At 49.5% G+C, this 24,780-nt stretch overlaps 1 protein-coding gene across 1 annotated transcript in view; it reads left to right on the plus strand.

The window, feature by feature from the left end:
- The window catches only part of LOC136586789 (macrophage mannose receptor 1-like), a 298,478-nt gene that overhangs the window by 24,300 nt on the left and 249,398 nt on the right, over positions 1–24,780 (plus strand). Inside the window, exons 4-6 of the mRNA XM_066585016.1 lie at positions 16,394–16,555; positions 19,205–19,318; positions 19,813–19,956. Coding sequence (XP_066441113.1) covers positions 16,394–16,555; positions 19,205–19,318; positions 19,813–19,956 — 420 coding nt within the window. The remainder of the gene's footprint in view (positions 1–16,393; positions 16,556–19,204; positions 19,319–19,812; positions 19,957–24,780) is intronic.

A 24,780-nucleotide genomic window follows, 5' to 3' on the forward strand; every position in this document is an offset into this window, starting at 1 on the left:
GCTACAGCGGGTCCTGGTCATGGTTTCTTAGCCTTGTAAGGCCACCTCCTCCTCCTCCTGCTTGGGGTCAGGTGATCAGCAATGCGCATCATGTATTTTTTTCTTGTTACCACAGTTATCTAAGAAACTTGTTTGGGCCAAAGGCGAGGAGCGAAACTGCATTAATGTTACAGGTGTCTGCCTATACTTCAGCTACAGAAATGTTACAGGTGTCTGCCTATACTTCAGCTGCAGAAATGTTACTGGGGTCTGCCTATACTTCAGCTGCAGAAATGTTACAGGGGTCTGCCTCTACTGCTGCTACACAAATGTTACAGGGGTCTACCTATACTGCTGCTACACAAATGTTGCTGGGGTCTGCCTATACTGTTACCACTGAAATGTTACTGGGGTCTCCCTAGACTTCTGCAACATAACTGTTACTGGAGTCAGCTTATACCTTTGCTACAGGAATATTACAGGGGTCTGTGCATACTATGGGTGCACTAAGTTTTCCCATCGCGGTGTTCTACCTATCTGGCCCCCAAAAAAACACTGACTGACTAGGGCATGGAGTGTGGGCCGAAGCCAACATGTATTTTCTCTCACGTTACCACAGCTATCCGGGGTACTGCTTTGGGACAAACAAGAGGAGCGATACAGCGCTAATGAGACGTTCACAGCTATGCTAGCATCGGAGACCGCTCTATGCCCGCGAGTGCTGAGGGTTTGTGCACAGGCCTATGTCCTCGGCGCAGTGAAAGTCTGCCATGTTTGGGCACTCTGATTTCTTTATGTGTACTGTCTTTAAGTTCCTTGGGCCCACCTATGCTGTGGGTGCACACAGACTTCCCATAGAGGTGTTTTACCTGTCTGTCCTCAAAAGACTGACAGACTCGGGTAGGGTGCAGAGTGCAGATGGTTTTCCTCTTGCATTGTCGATGAGGTATCCGACACCCAAACTGAATCAGTAGTGTTTGGACACATAGATTCCCCATTGCTTTATTACTCGCAGCACCTTGGGCCACACAAGGTGTTTGCTGCGACTAAGCCTGGCCAAGGGCCTGCTCACATCCTTTCAGCACAGGCTACAGCGGGTCCTGGTCATGGTTTCTTGGCCTTGTGAAGCCACCTCCTCCTCCTGCTTGGGGTCAGGGGGTCAGCATTGCGCATCATGTGTTTTCTCTCATGTTACCCCGCCCCTTTTAAAGAGGGTCACTACCTGGCCCTGCCAACCCTCTGCAGTGTGTGCCTCCGGTTCCTCCTCATCGCAGATGCACTTATAAATAGACATGAGGGTGGTGTGGCAATGAAGTGAGCGTGTGGCATGAGGGCAGCTGAAGGTTGCGCAGGGACACTTTTGTGTGCCCTGCGGACGCAGGGTCGTGCTCGCGCGCGCAGGGGGGGGGGTTGGGGGGAGGGGGTTGTGCAGCATGTAACCCAAGAGAAGAGGCAGCAGTGTGTCCCACAGGCAGTGATTGTGCTACCTTGTGGGAGGCAGTGTGGTGCTTAGCTAAGGTTTGCCTTGCTAATGAGGGTTTGTCGGAAGTAAAAATTGTTGGGGGGGAGGGCCCACTCTTACCGCCATTGTGGCTTAACAGTGGGACCTGGGAACCTGAGATGCAGCCCAGCATGTTGCCCCTCGCCTGCCCTATCCGTTTCTCTGTTTCCATCACTTTCGTAGGTTTTCCAGATTTTCACAAAGGAAAACCTTAGCGGAGCATGGGTCATATACAAAAATGCTCGAGTCGCCCATTGACTTCAATGGGGTTCGTTACTCGAAATGAACTTTCGAGCATCGCGAAAAGTTTGACTCGAGCAACGAGCACCCGAGCATTTTGGTGCTCGCTCATCTCTAGTCTGTTGCCCCGGAGTCAGGACCCAGAGATCCACCCCCATCAGGGCCATAATCACTCGACCGTTTCACTCTGACGTCGGGGCCTCTTTTTGCTTGACCTGTACTGCAAAGATCCAGGCTGACCTTCTATCTGGCTGTAGCGTGAAGCCTCTCCGCCGAAGGACGTCCCCCTCAGACACATAAACTTCGGCCAACAGGGTATTTCCAGGAACAGTCAACTCACTGTCCGAAACATTGATGCAAAGTATTCTTAACAGTGACAAGAGCCCGAGCTACTAGGGGACGGGCTGACCTTTCCCCTTGGGGGGCGGGCTCGATTAAAACCTCCACGTGGTAGACCTTTATTACAAACAGAGCAGTGTGAGCAGGTCCTGTCGTGGATAGCAGAAAATGCATCCAGCAATGTATCAACCAACCAGTCTTCTACGCCGTCCACTGCTGCAACTCTGAATCCTATCGCTGCTGCTCCTCCTTCCTCCCAGCCTCCTCACTCCATGAAAATGACACATTCTGATGAGCAGACAGACTGCCAGGAACTGTTCTCGGGCCCCTGTCCAGATTGGGAAAAAATGGTTCCTCTCACCTGAGGAGTTTGTAGTGACTGATGCCCAACCTTTGGAAAGTTCCCGGGGTCCGAGTGATGAGGCTGGGGACTTCTGGCAACTGTCTCAAGAGCTTTCAGTGGGTGAGGAGGTCGATGATGATGAGACACAGTTGTCTATCTGTGAGGTAGTAGTAAGGGCAGTAAGTCCAAGGGAGGAGCGCACAGAGGATTCAGAGGAAGAGCCGCTGGACGATGAGGTGACTGACCCCACCTGGTTCGCTAAGCCAACTGAGGAGAGGTCTTCAGAGGAGAAGGCAAGTGCAGCAGCAGGACAGGTTGGAAGAGGCAGTGGGGCGGCCAGGGGTAGAGGCAGGGCCAGAGCGAAGACTCCCCTAACTGTTTCCCAAAGCACCCCCTCGCGCCAAGCCACCCTGCAGAGGCCTAGGTCTTCAAAGGTGTGGATGTTTTTCAGTGAGAGCGCGGACGACCGACGAACAGTGCTGTGCAACCTGTGTCGCACCGGGAAGCCACCAGTACCAGCCTCACCACCACCAGCATGCGCAGGCATATGATGGCCAAGCCCCCCACAAGGTGGGACTAGAGGTCGTTCACCGCATCCGGGTTGCACCACTGCCTCTTCCCCTGTGCCCCAACCTGCCACTCTGATCCAACCCCCCTCTCAGGACACAGGCACGAGCGCCTCCCAGCCTGCACCCACACCCTCACCTCCGCTGTCCTTGGCCCCATCCAGCAATGTCTCTCAGTGCAGCATTCAGCTGTCGCTAGCGCAAGCACAAATACGCCGCCACGCACCCGCACGCTCAAGCATTAAACGTGCACATTGCCAAATTGATCAGCCAGGAGATGCTGCCGTACAGGCTTGTGGAAACGGAGGCTTTCCAAAACATGATGGCGGCGGCGGTCCCACGCTACTCGGTCCCCAGTTGACACTATTTTTCCTGGTGTGCCGTCCCAGCCTTACACCAGCACGTCTCCCGCAACATCAATCGTGCCCTCACCAACGCAGTTACTGGGAAGGTCCACTTAACCACAGACACGTGGGCAAGTACTGGCGTGCAGGGCCACTATATCTCCCTGACGGCACATTGGGTAAATTTGGTGGAGGCTGGGACCGAGTCAGAGCCTGGGACCGCACACGTCCTACCCACACCCAGAATTGCGGGTCCTTCCTCGGTTCTGGTGTCTGCGGCGGTCTATGCCACCACCTCTAAACCTTCCCCCTCCTCCTCCGCAACCTCTACCTCTCAATTAAGAAATGTGAGCAGCATGTCGCCAGCAGTCGGTGTGGCGTGGCGCGGCAGCACAGCGGTGGGCAAGCGTCAGCAGGCCGTGCTGAAACTACTCAGCCTAGGTGACAAGAGGCACATGGCCCCTGAGCTGTTGCAGGGTCTGACAGAGCAGACCGACCTCTGGCTTTCGCCGCTGAGCCTGCAACCGGGCATGGTCGTGTGTGACAATGGCCGTAACCTGGTGGCGGCTCTGCAGCTCGGCAGCCTCACACACGTGCCATGCCTAGCCCAAGTCTTCAATCTGGTGGTTCAGTTTCTGAAAAGCTACCCACACTTGTCAGACCTCCTCGGCAAGGTGCGCCGCGTCTGCGCACATTTCCGCAAGTCCACCACTGACGCTGCAGCCCTGAGGACCTTGCAACATCAGTTTAATCTGCCAGAGCACCGGCTGCTGTGCGATGTGCCCACACGGTGGAATTCTACTTCTACGCTCCACATGTTGGCCAGGCTGTATGAGCAGCATAGAGCAATAGTGGAATACCAACTCCAAGATGGGCGGCGTAGTGGGAGTCAGCCTCCCCAATTCTTTACCAAGGAGTGGGCCTGGATGGCAGACATCTGCCAGGTCCTCGGAAACTTTGAGCAGTCTACCCAGATGGTAAGCGGCGATGCTGCAATCATTAGCATCACCATTCCCCTGCTATGCTTGCTGAGAAGTTCGCTGCAAAACATAAAGGCTGACGCTTTGCGGTCGGAACAGGAGACGGGGAAGAGAGTATGTCGCTTGATAGTCAGAGCACCCTCATGTCTATATCTCAGCGCGTTTTGGAGGAGGAGGATGAGGAGGAGGAGGGGGAGGAGCAGGAGGCGGAGGGGGAAGAGACAGCTGGGCCCACTGCAGAGGGCACCCATGCTGCTTGCCTCCCATCTGTTCAGCGTGTATGGCCTGTGGACGAGGAGGAGGAGGATCCGGAAAGTAATCTTCCTAGTGAGGACCGCGATGCGTTGTGTACTGGTACCCTGGCACACATGGCTGACTTCATGTTAGGCAGCCTTTCTCGTGACCCTCATGTTAGACGCATTCTGGCCACTACAGATTACTGGGTATACACCCTTCTCGACCCCCGGTATAAGGAGAACCTTTCCACTCTCATTCCCGAAGAGGAAAGGGGTTCGAGAGTGATGCAATACCACAGGGCCCTGGTGGACAAACTGATGGTAAACATCCCATCTGACAGCGCTAGTGGCAGAAGGCGCAGTTCCAAGGACCAAGTAGCAGGGGAGGTGCAGAGATCAGGCAGCATGTTCAGCGCAGGCAGGGGAACACTCTCCAAGGCCTTTGCCTTCTTTATGGCTCCCCAGCAAGACTGTGTCACCACTCCCCAGTCAAGGCTGAGTCAGAGGGAGCACTGTAAAAAGATGTTGAGGGAGTACGTAGCCAATCGTACCACCGTCCTCCGTGATGCCTCTGCTCCATACAACTATTGGGTGTCGAAGCTGGACACGTGGCACGGACTTGCGCTGTATGCCCTGGAGGTGCAGGCTTGCCCTGCTGCTAGCGTCTTGTCAGAGAGGGTGTTTAGTGCAGCTGGGGGAATCATCACGGACAAGCGTACCCGCCTGTCAACTGCCAGTGCCAACATGCTTACACTTAAAAGATGAACAAAGCCTGGATTTCCCCAGACTTCTCTTCACCGGCGGAGAGCAGCGGAACCTAAAGATTCTTTTCGCTGCAACCGCAGATAAAAGCACTCTTCTCTATCACCGGTAAAACGGGGCATTTAGCTTTATCAATCTGTCACTGCCATTAGTCCTCCTCCTGCTACTCCTCCTCCAGAAAAAAACATGTCATCGCGCTGAACGGCCAATTTTTCTGTGGCCCAAAAGGCTCATCTACATCTACCATTGTTTTTACAATTTTTCTAAATTTCAAAAGTATTGAGACTGTAACATGAATCAATTTTTCCAACAGGGCTGCCTCCAGGCTCTGTTACAAATTAAGCAACAGTGAGCTGTATCTTTTAACAAATGTTTATGGGTTTCACCTCCCCCCTCGGTTGATAAATTTTTCAGAGGTACACTTGTACTCTTGGTACACTAATTTTTGGGGCCCACGCCTACACTCTTATCCAACTAATTTTTCCGGCCTTTGCCTACGCTCATGGTACCCCAATGTTTCAGAGGTTGGCCTATACTATTACTACAGAAATTTTACTGGGGTCTGCCTGCCTATACTTGTTCTACAAGACAGTTACAGGGGTCTGCCTATACTGCTGCCACTTACATGTTACAGGGGTCTGCCTATACTGCTGCCACGTAAATCTTACAGGGGTCTTCCTATACTGCTGCCACAAGGATGTTACTAGGGTCTGCCAATACTGCTGCCACGTTAATGTTACAGGGGGCTGCCTTACTTCTGCTACAGAAATGTCACTGGGATCTGTCTATAGTGTTACTACAGAAAAGTTACAGGGGTCTGCGTATACTTCTGACACATAAATTTTACAGGAGTCTGCCTATACTTCTACTACAGAAATGGTACTGAGGTCTGCCTATACTGCTGATACAGAACTGATACATAAATGTTACTGGGGTCTGCCTATACTGCTGCTACAAAAATGTTACTGGGGTCTGTCTATACTTCAACAACAGAAATGGTGGTGGGGTCTGCCTATACTGCTGCTACAGAAATGACACTGGGGTCTGCCGATACTGCTGCTACATAACTGTTACTGGGGTCTGCATATACTGCTGCCACTTAAATGTTACAGGAGTCTGCCTATACTTCTGCTACAAAAATGTTACTAGGGTCTGCCTATATTTCTACTACAGACATGTTACAGGGGTCTGCCTATACTGTTACTACAGAAATGTTAATGGGGTCTCCCTAGACTTCTGCAACATAACTGTTACTTCTGCTAATGAAATGTTACTGGGGTCTGTCTATACTGTTACTACAGAAATGTTAATGGGGTCTCCCTAGACTTCTGCAACATAACTGTTACTGGGGCCAGCTTATACCTTTGCTACAGGAATATTACAGGGGTCTGTGTATACTATGGGTGCACTAAGTCTTCCCATCGCGGTGTTCTACCAATCTGGCCATAAAAAAAAACCCAGACTGACTAGGGCATGGATTGTGGGCCGAGGCCAACATGTATTTTCTCTCACGTTACCACAGCTATCCGGGGCACTGCAATGGGATTTCTTTATATACCGTCTGTGTGTTCCTGCTAGCCACCCATGCTGTGGGTGCACACAGACTTGCCATAGCAGAGTTGTACCTGCCTGGCACTTTAAAAAAAACCCAGACTGACTAGGGCATGGACTGTGGGCTGCAGCCAACATGTATTTCCTCTCACGTAACCTCAGTTATCTGGGGCACTGCAATGGGATTTTTTTATGTACCGTCTGTGTGTTCCTGCTAGCCACCCTTGCTGTGGGTGCACACAGACTTCCCATTGAGGTGTTTTACCTGTCTGTCCCCAGAACACTGACAGACTTGGGTAGGGTGCAGAGAGCAGATGGCTTTCCCCTTGCGTTGTTGATGAGGTATCCAACACCCAAACAGAATGAGTAGTGTGTGGACACCTGGAGTCCCCATTTCTATGTCACTAGCAGCACCTTGGGCCACACAAGGTGTTTGCTGGGACAGAGGCTGACCCAGGGCCCGCTCACATACTTCCCACACCGAGTATTGCTGCATTGTGGAGATGTGTAGAAGTGCTGGGCTGGCAGCGGAGTAACCTTTATGCCCACGTTTGCAGCTCCTGACGGAGGTGGCCCAGGATTGGAATGAAGATGGAACGTCAATCTATTATCAATTCTCAACAGCATTGTGGGCTATCGCCCCCCCCCCCCTTTCGAAGAGGGTCGCTGCCTGGCCCTGCCAACCCTCTGCAGTGTGTGCCTCCGGTTCCTCCTCATTGCAGACGCACTTATAAATAGACATGAGGGAGGTGTGGTTATGCGGCCAGCGTGTGGCATGAGGGCAGCTGACGGCTGCGCAGGGACACTTTTGTGTGCGCTGCAGACACAGGGTCGTGCGGGGGGTTGGGTAGCATGTAACCCAGGAGAAGAGGCAGCTGTGTGTCCCACAGGCAGTGATTGTGCTTAGTTGGAGGTAGTGTGGTGCTTAGCTAAGGTGTGCCTTGCTAATGAGAGTTTGTCCGAAGTAAAAATTGTTGGGGGGGGGGGGGGCTCTCTTGCCGCTATTGTGGATTAATAGTGAGACCTGGGAACCTGAGATGCAGCCCTGCATGTTGCCCCTCGCCTGCCCTATCCGTTTCTGTGTCGTTTCCATCACTTTCGTAGGTTTTCCAGATTTTCACAAATGAAAACCTTAGCGAGCATGGGTGATATACAAAAATGCTCGAGTCGCCCATTGACTTCAATGGGGTTTGTTACTCAAAACAAACTCTCGAGCATCACGGAAAGCTCGACTCGAGCAACAAGCACCTGAGCATTTTGGTGCTCGCTCATCTCTAGTTCTGATCACTCCCAGAGTTGGAATGGGGTGCTTAGGGCCCACCGGTAAAATTCATTCTGTGCGCCCACTGTATAGCTGTATGCAAATATTACCGAAACCCTGTTTGTGGATTTCCGACTACTGCATTCTACATACACTTCAATGGAAAGGTGACTGTGGTTGCATGAGACCCTGTCTCCATTGAAGTATACAAAGATTGTTGTGAGAGAGTATTGGTCAACTCCCATTCACCCAATAGGTGTGGATTTCGGGGTTGTCATTTCTGAAATATCCTGTACAGGGTGGTACCACACGTCATGGATACAGCAGGACCAAAAACTATGTCCAGTCTCCCAATGTGCCTAGATATCACCTCAGGTAGGCGATGTGTCTACATACATAAACTACCCAGTTTATTACATGGACATATAGGCTGGTTGAGATGCTGTACATGGCCTATGTGTATGTACTGTAGTACAGCTCTTGTATTGTGCCATGCACTGCTCATGTGGGGAACTGGGGGATCCCTCCTGGATCAGGGACCACCGGAGGCATTCACCTGTTCTCTGTTGACCAGTCCAAGCCTGACCACTCCTTGCAGTCCACCATAACAATGTACACATGGAACGTGCAGATTTGCTTTGGATTGATCAGGGATTTCAATCTGTAACACCGTAAAAGGTGAAAATCTGTAGTAGAAGTTGATATGCTGTGGATTTTAAAATTTTCCATGCCATGCATAAAAGGTCTGCAGGATGTGGAGAGGTGTGGTACTGTGTCTGGGCAAAACTAGTCTTGGATAACGTCCTTAAAGTAATCCCTCTTACTCTCCTGGTACTCCTTCATTTTGACTTGCTTAAAGCGGTTATCCAGGGATAGAACATTTGTTTTCTACAACCTGCTCCGCCTGCAGTACTGATATAAGGGGGCTTTAATCCCATTCACTTTGATAGTAAACTTTTCTTGAATGTGTGAACACACCCTAAAAGAAGATATACTTCCTTTCTCGGCACCTGTTCTCCTGGTGCTCGGTTCCTGCTGGTCTTCACTTCCGGGTGCACAAAGCCAGCAGTGATGCCACCGACATGGGAGCCATGTGACCACTGCAACCAGTTTCCAGCTCACGTCAGCCAATGATTAGCTGCAGCAGTCACATATCCTACTGTTAGGACATCATCACTCTACAGCCAGAAGTGAAGACCAACAGGATTCAGGCTCCAGTAGAACAAGAGTGACGAGGAAGGTAAGTATATCTTCTTCTATGTTTGTACTTACCAGCTGAATAGGTTTTGGAGAAAAAAATATCCCCAGCTGATTCTTTTAAGACTCAGCAAACTAGAAGCGTCTTCTGACAAGCGCTAGCCACATTAGCTGGATGTTCTAAGATGAAAATGAACAGTGGGGGGCGCTATTAGAAGTAGACAAAAGCAATATCTAAACACAGGAACATTGTTTAAGATTATTCCAATGAAAACCTGTTGTGCTTTGTGTGATCTAAGAGAGGAAATATTTAATCATGGGACAACCCGCTAAAACAGTGGGTCTCAACCTTGTTGGAGGTCGTAAATAGAGATGAGTGAACGTACTCGTCCGAGCTTGATGCTCGGGCGAATATTAGCATGTTCGGGATGCTCGTTACTCGTAACGAGTACCACGCGATGTTCCGGCTATTTTCAGTTTCCTCTCTGAGACGTTAGCGCGCTTTTCTGGCCAATTGAAAGACAGGGAAGGCATTACAACTTCCCCCTGTGACGTTCAAGCCCTATACCACCCCCCTGCTGTGAGTGGCTGGGGCGATCAGATGTCACCCGAGTATAAAAGTCGGCCCCTCCCGCGGCTCGCCTCAGATGCCTTGTGACTCAGTTAGCTGAGGGAAAGTGCTGGTGCCGGAGCTGCTGTAGGGAGAGTGTTAGTAGTGAGTGTAGGCTTCAAGAACCCCAACGGTCCTTCTCAGGGCCACATCTATCCGTGTGCAGTACTGTGGAGGGTGCTGTTAGCAGTGTTGCACAATTTTTTTTTAATTCAAAATCGGCTGTCTGCAAAGCATTGCGCCCCGCATTAATAGTCCAGGGACAGAAGTGGTGGTTAGGCAGGGAGAGTGTTAGGAGTGAGTGTAGGCTTCAAGAACCCCAACGGTCCTTCTTAGGGCCACATTTAACCGTGTGCAGTACTGTGCAGGCTGCTGTTAGCAGTGTTGCATTTTTTTTTTTTTTAAATCGGCTGTGCAGAGCATTGCGCCCGGCAGTAATACTACAGGGAGAGAATTGTGTAGGCAGGGCCAGAAGACATATATTATTGATTGAATATAGTCAGTGGGCCTTTTCTTTTTTAAAAAAGGGAAAATTTCTATGTGCCCTGCCTCTGTCAGTCCTCAGCGTTCTGTGTACGTGTGTGGTGGGTGGAGATAGTTAAAAATTCATACGCAGCCAGCTACGTTTAACAGCAGGCTTGTGCCAATTTATTTCTTGCCTTCCTGGGAAAAATCACCGCCCTGCTGCACTTCATATAACTGCATTTCTGTGGAACAGATTTCTTATCTGATTGAATATAGTCAGTGGGCCTTTTCTTTTAAAAAAAAGGGAAAAATTCTATGTGCCCTGCCTCTGTCAGTCCTCAGCGTTCTGTGTACGTGTGTGGTGGCTGGAGATAGTAAAAAATTCATAAGCAGCCAGCTACGTTTAACAGCAGGCTTGCGCCACTTTCTTTCCTGCCTGGGAAATTCCTTGCTCAGCTGTAGTTAATAACTCTGCAACACTAAAGTTCTGTGACACATTTGCAGGGGCACAACACAGTTATTAAACTTATTATTCAGTGTATAGACGCAGTGGGCCTTTCCTTTTACAAAAAAGGGAAAAAAGTATATTTGGCCTGCCTCTGACAGTCCTCGGGGCTCTGGTTACGTGTGTGCTGCGTGGAGAACGTTAAAAAATCAGACGCAACCAGCTACGTTTTACAGCAGGCTTGCGCCACTTTCTTTCCTGCCTGGGAAATCAAATCACTGGTAATACACCATGCTGAGGGGTAGGGGTAGGCCTATAGGACGTGGACGCGGGCGAGGACGCGGAGGCCCAAGTCAGGGTGTGGGCACAGGCGGAGCCAGTGCGGTGGCCAGGGGTAGAGGCAGGGCCAGACCGAATAATCCACCAACTGTTTCCCAAAGCGCCCCCTCGCGCCATGCCACCCTGCACAGGTCAAGGTGCTCTACGGTGTGGCAGTTTTTCACAGAGACGCCTGACGACCGACGAACAGTGGTGTGCAACCTTTGTCGCGCCAAGATCAGCTGGGGAGGCACCACCAACAGCATGCGCAGGCATATGATGGCCAAGCACCCCACAAGGTGGGACGATGCCCATTCACCGCCTCCGGTTTGCACCACTGCCTCTCCCCCTGTGCCCCAACCTGCCACTGAGATCCAACCCCCCTCTGAGGACACAGGCACTACCGTCTCCTGGCCTGCACCCACACCCTCACCTCCGCTGTCCTTGGCCCCATCCAGCAATGTCTCTCAGCGTAGCGTCCAGACGTCGCTAGCGCCACAGTTTGAGCGCAAGCGCAAGTACGACGCCACGCACCCGCACGCTCAAGCGTTAAACGTGCACATTGCAAAATTGATCAGCCTAGAGATGCTGCCGTATAGGCTTGTTGAAACGGAGGCTTTCAAAAGCATGATGGCGGCGGCTGCCCCGCGCTACTCGGTTCCCAGTCACCACTACTTTTCCCGATGTGCCGTCCCAGCCCTGCACGACCACGTCTCCCGCAACATTGTACGCGCCCTCACCAACGCGGTTACTGCCAAGGTCCACTTAACAACAGACACGTGGACAAGCTCAGGCGGGCAGGGCCACTATATCTCCCTGACGGCACATTGGGTGAATTTAGTGGAGGCTGGGACAGAGTCAGAGCCTGGGACCGCTCACGTCCTACCCACCCCCAGAATTGCGGGCCACAGCTCGGTGGTGGTATCTGCGGCGGTGTATGCTTCCTCCACTAAAGCACCATCCTCCTCCTCCTCCTCCAACGCAACCTCTGTCTCGCAATCAAGATGTGTCAGCAGCAGCAGCACGTCGCCAGCAGTCGGTGTCGCGCGGCACGGCAGCACAGCGGTGGGCAAGCGTCAGCAGGCCGTGCTGAAACTACTCAGCTTAGGAGAGAAGAGGCACACGGCCCACAAACTGCTGCAGGGTCTGACAGAGCAGACCGACCGCTGGCTTGCGCCGCTGAGCCTCCAACCGGGCATGGTCGTGTGTGACAACTGCCGTAAGCTGGTGGCGGCTCTGCAGCTCGGCAGCCTCACGCACGTGCCATGCCTGGCCCATGTGTTTAATTTGGTGGTTCAGCGCTTTCTGAAAAGCTACCCCCACTTGTCATACCTGCTCGGAAAGGTGCGCCGGATCTGCGCACATTTCCGCAAATCACACACGCACGCTGCCACCCTGCGGACCCTGCAACATCGGTTTAATCTGCCAGTGCACCGACTGCTGTGCGACGTGCCCACACAGTGGAACTCTACGCTCCACATGTTGGCCAGACTCTATGAGCAGCGTAGAGCTATAGTGGAATACCAACTCCAACATGGGCGGTGCAGTGGGAGTCAGCCTCCTCAATTATTTACAGAAGAGTGGGCCTGGTTGGCAGCCATCTGCCAGGTCCTTGGAAAATTTGAGGAGTCTACCCAGGTGGTGAGCGGCGATGCTGCAATCATTAGCGTCACCATTCCTCTGCTATGCATCTTGAGAAGTTCCCTGCAAAGCATAAAGGCAGACGCTTTGCGCTCGGAAACAGAGCCGGGGGAAGACAGTATGTCGCTGGATAGTCAGAGCACCCTCCTGTCTATATCTCAGCGCGTTCAGGAGGAGGAGGAGGAGCATGAGGAGGATGAGGAGGAGGGGGAAGAGACAGCTTGGCCCACTGCTGACGGTACCCATGCTGCTTGCCTGTCATCGTTTCAGCGTGTATGGCCTGAGGAGGAGGAGGAGGAGGATCCTGAAAGTGATCTTCCTAGTGAAGACAGCCATGTGTTGCGTACAGGTACCCTGGCACACATGGCTGACTTCATGTTAGGATGCCTTTCTCGTGACCCTCGCGTTACACGCATTCTGGCCACTACAGATTACTGGCTGTACACACTGCTCGACCCACGGTATAAGGAGAGCCTTTGCACTCTCATTCCCGAAGAGGAAAGGGGTTCGAGAATGATGCTATACCACAGGGCGCTGGTGGACAAACTGATGGTAAACTTCCCATCCGACAGCGCTAGTGGCAGAAGGCGCAGTTCCGAGGGCCAGGTAGCAGGGGAGGCGCAGAGATCAGGCAGCATGTACAGCGCAGGCAGGGGAATATTCTCCAAGGCCTTTGCCAGCTTTATGGCTCCCCAGCAAGACTGTGTCACCGCTCCCCAGCCAAGGCTGAGTCGGCGGGAGCACTGTAAAAGGATGGTGAGGGAGTACGTAGCCGATCGCACAACCGTCCTCCGTGACGCCTCTGCCACCTACAACTACTGGGTGTCGAAGCTGGACACGTGGCCTGAACTCGCGCTGTATGCCCTGGAGGTGCTTGCTTGTCCTGCGGCTAGCGTCTTGTCAGAGAGTGTGTTTAGTGTGGCTGGGGGAATCATCACGGATAAGCGTACCCACCTGTCAACCGACAGTGCCGACAGGCTTACACTCATCAAGATGAACAAAGTCTGGATTTCCCCAGACTTCTCTTCTCCACCAGCGGACAGCAGCGATACCTAAGCAATACGTAGGCTGCACCCACGGATGGAAGCATCGTTCTCGCTCACCATCCAAAACGGGGACATTTCTGCTTCATCAATCTGTGTATTATATTCCTCCTCCTCCTGCTCCTCCTCCTGAAACCTCACGTAATCACGCTGAACGTGCAATTTTTCTTAGGGCCACAAGGCTCACTCATATAATTTTTCTAAAAAATTTTTATACGTTTCAATGCTCTTAAAAGCGTTGGAACTTTAACTTGAAACAATTTTTCGTTAAACTGGGCTGCCTCCAGGCCTAGTTACCACTTAAGCCACATTAACCAAAGCGATTAATGGGTTTCACCTGCCATCTTGGCTGGGCATGGCCAATTTTTACTGAGGTACATTAGTACTGTTGGTACACCAATTTTTTTGGGCCCTCACCTACAGTGTAATCATAGCAATTTCTATGTTCTTCGCCTGCACTCATGGTACAGAAAGGTGTGTGGGGTTGGCCTACACTTTAGCTACATAAATGTAACTTGGGCCTTGTCTATACTGCAGCTACTGAAATGGAACGAAGACTGCGCTCCCACTATACTGCTGCTTCGGAATTGTTACTGGGGCCTGTCTTGAGTGCTACTATTACTGAAATGGAACTAATACTGTGCTCCCCCTATAATGCTGCTAGTAATATGTTAGTGGGGCCTGTCCTAATGCTACGGCTGAAATGTTACTAATTATGGGCTCTGCCTATACCGCTGCTAATGGTATGTCTCTGGGGTGTGGAAACAGAGGCTTCCCAAAGACATGATGGCGGCGAGGCCATTTCCCACCAACGCTGTTACTGTTAAGGTGCATATAACCACGGACACGTGGAGAGGACACGTAGTGCCTCAAACATCCCCCGCCACAGCCCACTTAATCCTGGCCACATTCCGAAAACCAACAAAATAAAACCGCGCTACTAGGTCCGCAGTCACCACCACATTACCACCAACGCGGTTACTGTTAAGGTACATATTACCAGTCTGACTGGGGCGTGCAGTGTGGGCCGAAGCCCACCTGCATTAAGCACGACATTACTACCTCAGCTGTGTTGGGCAATGCAATGGGATATTTTAATGTACCGCCGGTGGCTTCCTGGCACCCACCCATGCTGTGGGTCCACAGAGAATTATAAATGCACTTCTAAAGAACCCCAGTCAGACTGGGGCATGCAGTGTGGGCCGAAGCCCACCTGCATTAAGCACGACATTACTACCTCAGCTGTGTTGGGCAATGCAATGGGATATTTTTATGTACCGCCGGTGGGTTCCAGGGAGCCACCCATGCTGTGGGTCCACAGGGACTTCACAATAGGGAGTTGTACCTGCCTGTGTCTATGAATTAAAAAGCCAGGTCTGACTGGGGCATGCAGACACCTTGACAGAATGAATAGTGTGTGGCACATAGGTTCCCCATTGCTATGCCCACGTGTGCAGCTCCTGATGGCGGTGGCACAGGATTATATTTCTCATTGCTTCTGTACAGCATTGTGGGCTATCGCCCCACCCCTTTTAAAGAGGGTCGCTGCCTAGCCATGCCAACCCTCTGCAGTGTGTGCCTGCTTTTCCTCTGGCAGACGCACTTATAAATAGACATGAGGGTGGCGTGGCATGAGGGCAGCTGAAGGCTGCGCAGGGACACTTTGGTGTGCGCTGTGGACACTGCGTCGTGCAGGGGGGGGGGTTGGGCAGCATGTAACTGAGGAGAAGTGGCAGCAGAGTGTCATGCAGGCAGTGATTGTGCTTTGTTGTAGGTAGTGTGGTGCTTAGCTAAGGTATGCCATGCTAATGAGGGCTTTTCAGAAGTAAAAATTGTTGGGGGGGGGGGGGGGCACTCTTGCCGGTATTGTGGCTTAATAGTGGGACCTGTGAACTTGAGATGCAGCCCAACATGTAGCCCCTCGCCTGCCCTATCCGTTGCTGTGTCGTTCCCATCACTTTCTTGAATTGCCCAGATTTTCACACATGAAAACCTTAGCGAGCATCGGCGAAATACAAAAATGCTCGGGTCGCCCATTGACTTCAATGGGGTTCGTTACTCGAAACGAACCCTCGAGCATCGCGATAATTTCGTCCCGAGTAACGAGCACCCGAGCATTTTGGTGCTCGCTCATCTCTAGTCGTAAACATGGCAAGTTTCATACATGCATTCACCAAACCCTTCGTTAATGGAAAAATAAAATATGATTTTTTCTAATTTAAAACATAGGTATATATTTTATTAGAGCACAAAATGAAATGTGCATCAGATGTACACAATGAACTCAATGAATATTCACTGCGTAGTGGAGAGCATTACAAATCATACAAGTGGGGTGAACAGAACGTACACACAGAGTCCTCACCTCTGCTGAACCCCTGAGACTGACTCACCGAACCCCTGGGGTTCGATCAAACCCAAGTTAAGAACCACTGCTCTAATATTATCATCCAGAACCCAAATATATTTGGGTCGGTCCCTAGTGAATAGCTGTGGTCGGACAAACATAAAGTGAGACAAGTAGGCTGAAGACATACAAAGTCCTTAATGTATTCCATAATCTTCTTCTCAGCCACATCTAGCATCTTCTGGAAAACAGATTCTGTAACTGGTGTCAACTATCAGATTAACTCAGATTCGGCCCTCACGTGGTACCAAGCCAGGAGAAGCTGCCAGCAACAAGGTGCAGAACTGCTGAGTATAACCGAGCTACACGAACAGTCATTCATCGCAGGTAAGAACCACGACCGATCAGAATCGGTTCTTCTGCCTAATCCAACATCTAGCATGGACACCACTGCACTTTGGGTGTTACATCTGCCGAGGGCTTACTCACAATATCTAGTAGACAACCGACTAAACCTACATCTCCTCCTTCTGCAATAAACTGCTCCTTTCTCATTCCCTCCAGCCGCCTCCCTCATGTCATTATATGCAGTGCTGGAGAATAGTCAGTCGGCCTGATTGATGGATTTTGGAAGAGACTTAGTCCTCCAACTTGCCGTATGTTGGACCATACTGCAAGGAAAGAAAGAATTGAAAAGTTTTAATAACAACCAATTATAAAATTGTTCTGCACTTAAAAATGCAAGAATTTATGAAGTAAAATTCCAAACTACAGTACTCATAGTCTTTAACCCCTTCCCGCTCCAGGGCGTAAGGGTACGTCCTGCAACTGGACATACCCTTACGTCATGTGTATAGCGCGAGATCAGAAGAGATCTCGCGCTATCCAGCAGCGGACCCGGCTGTCGCTGATAGCCGGCCTCCTGCTGCAACAGTGGGGGTGTATAGGAGATGCAACCCCCGCTGTTAACCCCTGCCATGCCGCGATCTTTGTAGATCGTGGAATGCGAAGGATTCACAGAGGGAGCGCGTTCCCTGTGACGTCATCGGCTCTCGCGATGTAAACGCAGAGAGATCGGTTGGTTGCCATGGTAACAGGACACCACCTACAGTCATCCTGTATTACCACTGCCTATGATCGCTGTAATAAGCAATAAGGCATTACAGGAGAGAAGTCCTGCAATTCTTTATCATACCCATCATCAGTGGTATGATGTAAGTCCCTCAGAAGGACACAAATCGTGTAAAAAAAAAAAAGCTTAAAATAATGTACGAAAAATAAAAATGTAAAAGAAAATGTTAAAAAAAACCCTTTTATATGCTTTTTCTCATATTGGCATAAATAAAATCTGACATTAGGTATCGTCGTGTCTGTAACCACGCATAGAATAAGTTGAACACGCTTTTTATCCTGAATGGCAAAAAGTGTAAAAAATGCTAAAAAACTGAGGCAAAATGCAAATTTTTAGCATTTTGCCTCCCAAAAACGCAATAAAAGTGATTAAAAAAGCCATATGTACCCCAAAATGGTACCAATAAAAACGACAGCTTGTCTCGCAAAAAATAAGCCCTCACAGAGCTCCAGCCATGGAAAAATAAAGAAGTTATAGAACTTTGAATGCAGGGATTTAGGGGGGAAAAAAAAGATTTCCAAAAAAAGGGTTTTCATTGCAGAAAAGTGGAAAAACAGAAGAAAAAAATAGGAATTTTGGTATCGTTGTAATCTGCAGAAAAAATGTACTGTTGTACTGTCATTTATGCTGTATAATTAACACCTTAAAAAAAAAATCTATGGCGGAATTGATGCGTTTTCTCTCTCTGACATCATAAAAAAAAGAATAAAAGTTTTAAAATGTAGTCTATGTACCCAAAAATGGTAACAATAAAAAATACAGTTCGACACGCAAAAAACAAGCCCTTATACGGCCGCGACGATGGAAAAATAAAAGTTATGGCTTTTTAAAAATGGAGATGAAAATTCGCCAAAAATCGTTGCATCCTTAGGGCGCATTGAGACGACCGTATATCGGCTGCCGGCCGATATACGGCGTCTCTCTCTGCAGGGGGTGGAGGCTGGAAGAGCTGGGAGCAGTGCTCTGAGCTCCCGCCCCCTCTCTGCCTCCTCTCCACCCCCCTGCACTACTTTCAATGAGGAGAGGCAGGATGAGGGCGGAGCTCATTCCCGTAACTTAGCCCCACCTCCTCTCATTGCAAATAGTGCAGAGGGGTGGAGAGGAGGCAGAGAGGGGGCGGGAGCTCAGAGCACTGCTCCTAGTTCTTACAGCCTCCACCCCCTGCAGAGAGAGACACCGTATATCGGCTGGGCGTGAATACACAGCCAATATACGGTTGTCTGAATGCGCCCTTAAACCCAAAATAGGCCAGGTCTTTAAGGGGTTAAATACTATTTCCATAGTTAAACACATCACTACTGTTTCCACTATGTGGACAGATGGTCTTGAGGTACATATTTGAACTAAAAGCAGGGGTATTGCTAAAGGCTGATGGGATGGGCTCAGATGCAACAGTTCAGCTTGACCAACCCATGTACTTTGCTTGGCTATGGCCCGTTTTCCGCCCCGCAAAAATACATGCAAACATATATATTATGTATCAGACAGCTTATTGTAAGAGAATGATTGGAGTCAGTTCACCTCTAAGAGCAGGAAACATACTGAGGGATTTCTGACAGACAACCACTCAGGGGCTCCCTGCAGTAAGTGGAAAAAGCAGCACATTGTCTGTCATGTGAGTATTCAACACAAGAAGTGCCGTCTATGGAAAGCTTGTATGTCATTGTTTATTACACCCCCCCAAATTCATAAACTGTAGCATAATGCTAAATCTGCGATACCTCTGGAGCAAAGCCCAGTGATGTTAGTGGTGAGAGGGGCCTTGGACCCCCCTAGATTATGGTTCCTGGTGCAATTGTGATCCCTGCAACCCCAATTGCTACACCACTGCATATACGATTTGTGGCAATTTACTGGGGTTAAACTGTATCTAATCCATGATGTATCTCATCCATATCTTGCAGGGTTAACACAAGATCTCACCACAGCCTTATGGATCGGGCTCAATAGTCTGGACTTGAACGCTGGCTGGAGATGGGACGGTGGAGGTCCTTTCAGATATCTCAACTGGCTTCCAGGTGATGATGGAGGTTGATCTCTAGATAGTAAAGTATTGTGTATGGAGCAGGTGGACATGTGACAAAAACACAGACAGACTTTAAAGAGTCGAAATCGGGCCATCCCAATTCACGATTATTTTATTTAAAATCAGGTTGGACACTCCCGACATGAATATATCAATAATCGCTCACCACTAGTGTCTACCTCCCCTCGCTATACGCGGTGCAGAGGTAGCAGTTGCCGTGTGCCTGAGGGAACCCAAAGGTCCCACGTTAGCCACACAGGTTGGATATGTGTTATATCTGCCCCCGCAGAGGGAACGACACTGGGGGTGTTATGGGGTGATTTTGAACATAATTTCAGATTGCTGAAGAATAATTTGACACACAAAATCTAGTATATATCAATGTATTACATGAATGACTCTCATCTAATAATATAGTATCTACTAGAAGAAGCAATAACCAGAACACAGGTTGGACACGTAACTCAGATGTTCTGCTTTCTTTAGGAAATCCATCCGAACAATCTGGAGTAAACTGTGTAGTGGTAAATACTGGGAAGAACACAAAGTGGGAGAACAAGGAGTGCAAGGAAAAACTGGGCTATATCTGTAAAAAAGTCCCCAGCAAGTCCTCTGAGGTCCCGTCTTCAGGTAGGAAACGGTCATGTTTGTAATAAAGAAGCAATAGACTGATTTCAGTCATGAGATGGAAAGTCGTGATCATAGGACAGTTGTTTCTGGCAGCTTCTGACAGTAATGTGATCGATTAGCAACCTCTCACCAGCCTGAAATGGCTGCAAACACAGAACAATAGAGCTTTACAGCTCCACTTGAGTTCAATAATTGATATATAATTCAGTATGCTCCCCCTAGTGGTGACTGCAGGCTGCTAAATTATTTAATCCTATGGCTGTGTGAAGGGAAGCATGTACACTGGGAAACATACATGTATGTCCTTACTCCCGAAAATAAATAATTGTTTATTCACACAGAGGTAAAACCTTATAAAAGTTCTGCGGCGATTTTCGCAAAGAGTCCACTAACCTTCTTCGTATGAGAGTTAACCGCTTAACTCTGGCACAAACATTTTAAAGATCCCACTGCTGCCACTAATTTGTCACGGAGAAACCATCGCTCCAACCGTTGCGTCCAATTTGTCACGGCAGAGTCCTTTCGCTCTAGTGGGATTGTGAGTGGGGAGGTGCCAGGCTACAGGCAGATTTGTAACCAGCTTTGACGGTTTCCTGCCCCATGAATAGTCTGAATAGTTTTAAAACGTGCAATGCTTATCTAATGAATTGCAGATTTATTCTGAAAAAAGACTAATAGTGCAAATATATATATGCAAAGAATATACAAGAAGGGTGTTACGCGGGAGTATAAGGGTATACTGTTACGCGTGCTGCTGGGATCTGTAGTTCTAAGCTTCCTAGCAGCACAGCCCTCACAGGGTTAATTGGTTGAGCTGGCTGGGTGTGGTTCTTCCTGCTAGCCAATCTCCTGGGTCTGTGCTCACATATAAACCCAGCTCCTGTCAGTCTGTCTGGGTCCCAGGGTGAGCAGTCATGTTACTTCTATGGTCTGTAACTTGTTATCAGGTATGTGAAACTTGTTCCCACTCTGAACTGTGTTTGAAAGTAGGCCTGTGACTCTCTGCTTCCCTAGAGATGGTTTGGACACCTGTAGTCCTAGTCTGCAGCACATGCAGCCCCCTTTACAGGTGCGGCCTTCAAATGTATTATGTCTTGCTCTGTGTGTCAGTTGGTGTAACTTGACACGGTTCCCTATGTCAGCTTGTGTAGCTGACCATCTGCTCTGTGTATCAGTTGGTGTAACTTGACATGGCTCCCTATGTCAGCTTGTGTGGCTGACTGTCTATTCCCCCTGGTGTGAGGACACATAGACTTGCTGTGAGTTTCATCTGTGTGCATGTGAGCTCTGGGTGGAGTCTGTCTGGGTTTCCTTATATGTTGCAGTTGGCTGTGTGCCCTGTGCTCTGTCCTGTTCCTGATGCAAGCTTGCTGTGTGATCTGTGTCTTGCTGGTTCATGTCCGTTTGTTCATTTATATTCTGTCAGTTTTGTGTTAGCTTGCTCTGTGAACTGTGATCTGTGTCCTGTCCTGTTGCAGCGTTTTGTGTGAACTCTGTCTGGTTCTGCTGGACTCCTGGTTAGTGTAGGGACTAGTGGTATAGCCAGGAGCCGTGAAGTGGCCCGCTAGCTTCCACGTTTTGTACACCTCATCCCCACCCCCTTTGAGGTTATTGAGAGAAGGGTGGATTAAATGCATATAGAGCTGTGCCTGGCACACTTCCAGTCGTGATTTAACTATTCAGCGATACCAAATATGACACAGAAATTATTACCAGGTAGGTGGATACACAGTTTGGGGGTGTTCTGGTCCTCGCACCTCCATGAGTTTAAATGTGTTTTGTTCAGCTGGTCTACCCAATTCTGAAAATATAATTCATAATCGGGCTAGGACCTTCACACAACCAATAATCTTTATTAAAAGATTTTCCTTAATTTGCATCCCGGCTCCACAATGTCTGCCAACTCCTAGGTGAATGGTTTTCCTTATGGCCCTTGTACATGCAAAGATAATCTTTCAAATGACTAAAAGATTGAAAGATTTAGCGATCTATTTGCATAAAGTGTTAATGGCCATTAATAGCCATTAATACCTTAAGTCTTCATTTGCATATAAAATCACCTCTAGCAGTTGTTTGCAGAGCCCAGGCTGTGTTTAAACACATGCCCAGCTGTGTAAACAGCTGCTGACACATTCCATTGTTCACCTTGTGGCTTGTATAAACATGCCAGGAGGAGAACATAATGCACTTTATTGAAAAATGTGAGGAATACATTTAAATGGAATGCATTTGCTCAATCTTTCAGAGGTGTGAACAACAGATTAAGTAAACCAAAATCCATTGTTCAAATGAAAAGCATGATGCCCACCGTTACATGTAATAAGTAATTCCTAATTTTCGGCTATTTGTACGAATTTTGAGTGATAATTGTTGTGTTTAAAAGGGCTTTTACACTTAATTAACAAGTAATTGGTCACACAATGTAGCATCCTCATGCTAATCCTAAGCAAAACTGACAGGTGGAGAAGAGAAAGGAAGGGGGGGGGGGGGGGGGTTACATCACAGATATGGGTAATGTCAGAAAATGGCCTTTCTAAATGTGAATACCAACAGGTAGGAGTGAGGAACTGGGTGAGGGGTCGACTGAAAGCTACAAATGCAATCTAACTACACATAATGTATGACAATATAGCCAGACCTGACACATAAAATGGATGACACACAAACAATGGCTGACAGCTTACCAGTCTCTATATCACACCTTCCCCTTTTGGATGGGCAATGAGGGTTAATCTCTACAGATCACTTCAAAAAGCCCATCCCTGTCACCTCGTCTTGATGGGACAGTGCGTCTGCATTGCCATGTTCACTTATTTTTCGGTGCTGAATGGAAAAATCACATTGTTGAAGAGCTAGACTCAGTCAGAGGAGTTTGTCTTTTGCCCCGCAACCTGATGTAACCAACAATGGTGAAGTTGTGCCCATAGAGATGCCCATAGGCATCCCTCTTCTGGGGTGGTGTAGGCTACCTCCCTGGGTAGGAACTTGTGACTGAGATATAGCACGGAGTGCTCTTCTCCATCCAAAGGCACTTGGCTGAGAACAGCACTAAGGCCATATGCATTGGCATCAGTCTTCACCACAAACCTCTTAGTGAAGCCTGGGGCCTACAGGACTGAGGCACTGGAGAGCCAGTTTAATATCTCTTCAATGTGAGGCATCAGATAAGTATCAGATACCGTTATGGCATTTACCCTCCTTCTTGGGCACGAGGACTATAGGGGAAGCCCATGCACTCTGGGACTTTTGGATGACTCCCAGAGGCAGTATCTGCTCAGCTTCCAGCTTCATATCTGCCTGCACTTCTAGGGAGACTCAGTAGGCAGACTGCCTAACTGGGGGCTGGGTCCCAGTGTTTACCTTGCGAACTATCAATTGGGCCTTCCCAGGTTTCCTGCAGCTGGGACTGTTGGTCCCCAGAGAGCTGCAGGTTGAAATCTGTGTCCTCAAAGGATCCAACCACCTAAGTGGGTGCTAGCAGACCTCTCCAGCAGGACCTCTCCCTCGTCAGATGCAGATGGGGGTTTCCCCGTAAGGTCCCTTAATGCCCTTAGGGTGGCTTTGTTAAGCACAGCAGCCTGGAACTCTTGGCGTGGTACAGCCAGAAGAAATGTTAAGGTTGATACCATAGCAGGCTCCTCCGGGAGCGGCTCAAGGCCATCCTCTATCCTGCTGGATTGGGGAAGCCGAGCATCCGGAAGGCAATTGGGTCCCTGCGTTTCAGGCACCCTGGCTGCGGGTGACAACAAATATGCCAACCAGGCCTTAGGGGAGGTCACACCCCCTGTCTATCCTGACTGGCACACCTCTGTACCCAAGTGGATCTCGGTACTGCTACTACCCATCACACAACACCCGGAGGTGGGGCACACAGGCCTTGCAGGAGTGGAACCCACATCATCACCACATGCTTTCTTTGTTTTGGCACTCACTGTTATTGGTGGATCCTCAGAGACACTGCACGTGGGTGGCATCACTGAGCTGTCGTATTACAGGTGTATTCATTGCACAGGAAATCTCAGTGAGCTCGGGACAGGTGCATACTGTGCCAAAAATGACATTGCAACACCCATCTGGCGCATCCATGATCTCCACAGGGTCATGCATTGCAGTGACCTCATTACTCACTACACATTGCACAGGGGGCCGGAGCTTGAGGAGTCTGCGGAGTTTTGTGGCATGTAATGAGCCATTACCTCCCCAAGGTCTGTCCCCAGTAAAACATTGACTGGGATGTTTTTCAACACCCCCACTTCTTTCATCCCACTCCCCGCACCCAATGAATGTACACACAGGCCATTTGTAGGGTAGGGTGGCTGTCCCCAATTCCCATCACAGTCATAGTCCTTCCAGGAATTATGTACATGGGGGCCACCAGTTCAGAGCAGATGATGGTCACCTCAGCGTCCCAACTTATGGCAGCAACAATATCTGCGGGTGTCAACAGGAGACCTTGAGGGGAGAGAGGGAGCAGATCCCCCTGAGAGTCTAGGAACATGGGTGGGGGAGGTCTGTCAGAGTTACTGTTCTGCTTACCCCTTCTCTAGCTGGTTCCACATTTCCACAGCTCCAGTTTCCGATTGTCGATGTAGTTGGTGGCAATTCGTCCTACTTGAGCCAAATCTTTGGACTCATGGTCCATGACAAACTGGTGGATGTTGGCCGTACCAGTCTCCAGGAACTGTTCCTTCAGCACCATATCTTCCAGGTTCTTAAACGCGGGAATGGGTTGCCCCTTGATCCACTGCTGGATCAAGGCTGCTTTGATGACCTCGTAGTCACCATCCTGCTCTCAAGGAATCTCTGTAAACACCTCCAGGGCCT

The sequence above is a fragment of the Eleutherodactylus coqui genome, chromosome 12, assembly GCF_035609145.1.
Source record: "Eleutherodactylus coqui strain aEleCoq1 chromosome 12, aEleCoq1.hap1, whole genome shotgun sequence".
Lineage (NCBI taxonomy): Eukaryota > Metazoa > Chordata > Amphibia > Anura > Eleutherodactylidae > Eleutherodactylus > Eleutherodactylus coqui.